The sequence below is a fragment of the Varroa destructor genome, unplaced genomic scaffold (genome assembly GCF_002443255.2).
Source record: "Varroa destructor unplaced genomic scaffold, Vdes_3.0 BEIS01000475.1, whole genome shotgun sequence".
Taxonomy (NCBI): domain Eukaryota; kingdom Metazoa; phylum Arthropoda; class Arachnida; order Mesostigmata; family Varroidae; genus Varroa; species Varroa destructor.
In genome coordinates, this window is record NW_019211928.1 from 1 (window position 1) to 1,809 (window position 1,809).

At 47.2% G+C, this 1,809-nt stretch overlaps 1 protein-coding gene across 1 annotated transcript; it reads right to left on the reverse strand.

Moving 5' to 3' along the window:
* Positions 1-648: 648 nt before the first annotated feature.
* Positions 649-1,803, reverse strand: LOC111255112 (uncharacterized). Its single transcript, XM_022816770.2, has one exon. The coding sequence runs from the start codon at positions 1,748-1,750 to the stop codon at positions 887-889; it is 864 nt and encodes a 287-aa protein (XP_022672505.1). The 5' UTR covers positions 1,751-1,803; the 3' UTR covers positions 649-886.
* Positions 1,804-1,809: the final 6 nt, after the last annotated feature.

Below are 1,809 nucleotides of genomic sequence, written 5' to 3' on the forward strand. Positions count from 1 at the left end.
ATATATTCAAAAGTACTGTACGATTTCAAATTTCAGATAAGGGCCAAGGAAAAATTCTTAGACGCAACACCAGGATCATTATAAATATTTGCTTGGAGACAAATTCCAGTAACCTTCTTCAACTTTGAACGACTGAATAGCGTGCAGCCCGTAAAATCAACGCCAATGAACTTTATTTCGTTGCCCCTTTTGCCACCCGAGTCACAATTGCAGATGCCAGTTCCCAAAGTATTCCGTGAACAACACGAGGCTATGTTGCTGATGGTGCCTTCGTTGGGTACACAGTCAATATTTATGTATATAAAGTTTACGCTCATGAAGTATGCCTGACTATGAGCTCGCGTTGCCGTAAATGATCGCAGCTGACGGCTGACCTTCAGAACGAAAGAAAGCAGGTTCACTTCAGGATTCTGACCCTGAATTCACAGACCGCCAAGCTCAATAGATAAATACTTCCTCAGCCCATCATCGCGGGGAACCAATAAACTATCCATTCTAAATTATGTGTTTTCAATTCGCTCTTCAAAGTAGAGTCTATTGATTTCTACAGGTAGAGAGCAGCGGAAGAAAAATGTCAGTTCAGTGTCTTGCGCGGAGACGTCACCTTCTTCACTGCTTCTAATATATACAGCTAACGAACCAGAATGATTTAATTTGCCATCAATTTATTTGCACAGTTCCGTAAAAACCGACGAAATGTTCCTTGGAGCCCTACGTAATAATAAAGTGAAATCTTTAATTTTTACAAGATATATACTATGTGCAAAATATCAGTTGCAAATTTCTAATTCCCTCTCCGTGTTGCCCCGAATAATTAGGATTCGACCCTGCGTTCCATGTGCTTAACGATCGTTTCATTATCTTTGGTTCGTAATCGATATTGATGTTAATGGTGAGATTTTTTAATAATTTTGATGTGATCTCCGGCGTCATATACAGTTCCAATGGGCTTGGGATGAGGGACAGGTGCATGGTTGATGGAAGGCGCAGATCCAAATTTTAGTGATGACAGCAAAGGGTCTCGAGGAGCCTTGTAGGACGATCCATGTGGTAAGTTCCTGAAGTCAGTGGGGTGCGCATTCACAGTGGCAGTTGATGGCGGTGTGTGGGTATGGGACGGCTCAACGTAACGAGTCTGAACAGTATGAGGCCCATGGGTCTTAGCACGGGCAGGTATGATGTGCGAGGACACTTCAACAGGTCCTGAATCTGCTAGAGCCGGAGCAGGCAAAGCAATCGTTTGCGGAGCAGGAACAAACGCTGGCACAGGAACAGGGGCCTGAAGTGGCTCTTCAGCTGGGGTTGAGGCAACGTGAACCTCATGTGCAGGCGAGTCCTCATAGTGAAATTCCACATGAGGCGCTGGGGCTGGACCACGAACGACTTGCACAATGCGAGCTGGAGCAGGAGCAGGTTTATGTACATTAATAATCTGAGGGCCAGGTGCGCGATGCACAACCCGCTCGACATGAGCAGGTCCAGCATTCTTCGATATAACTCGGATTAGCGCGGCTTTCTCAGCAGGAGCATGCACCTTAACGATCTCGGGAAGACCCTGAGGAGCCTCGTGCACGCGAATAATTTGTGCCGGCCGACTGTATTCCTCGATTCGAATCTGCTGCTTACCAGAGTTTGCATGGATTTCGTGTACCCGAGGAGTAGCAGCGGGCGCCGAAACATGTACAGGAGTTACTGTTGGACCAGACGCGTGCGACGGCTGTGGGCTGGCATTTGGAGTCCAACCACCCATAGGAGATGCAAGAATGGCCTGTGTCCAGCCATCTCGAGGGACTGCGGGGGCCTGTTCCC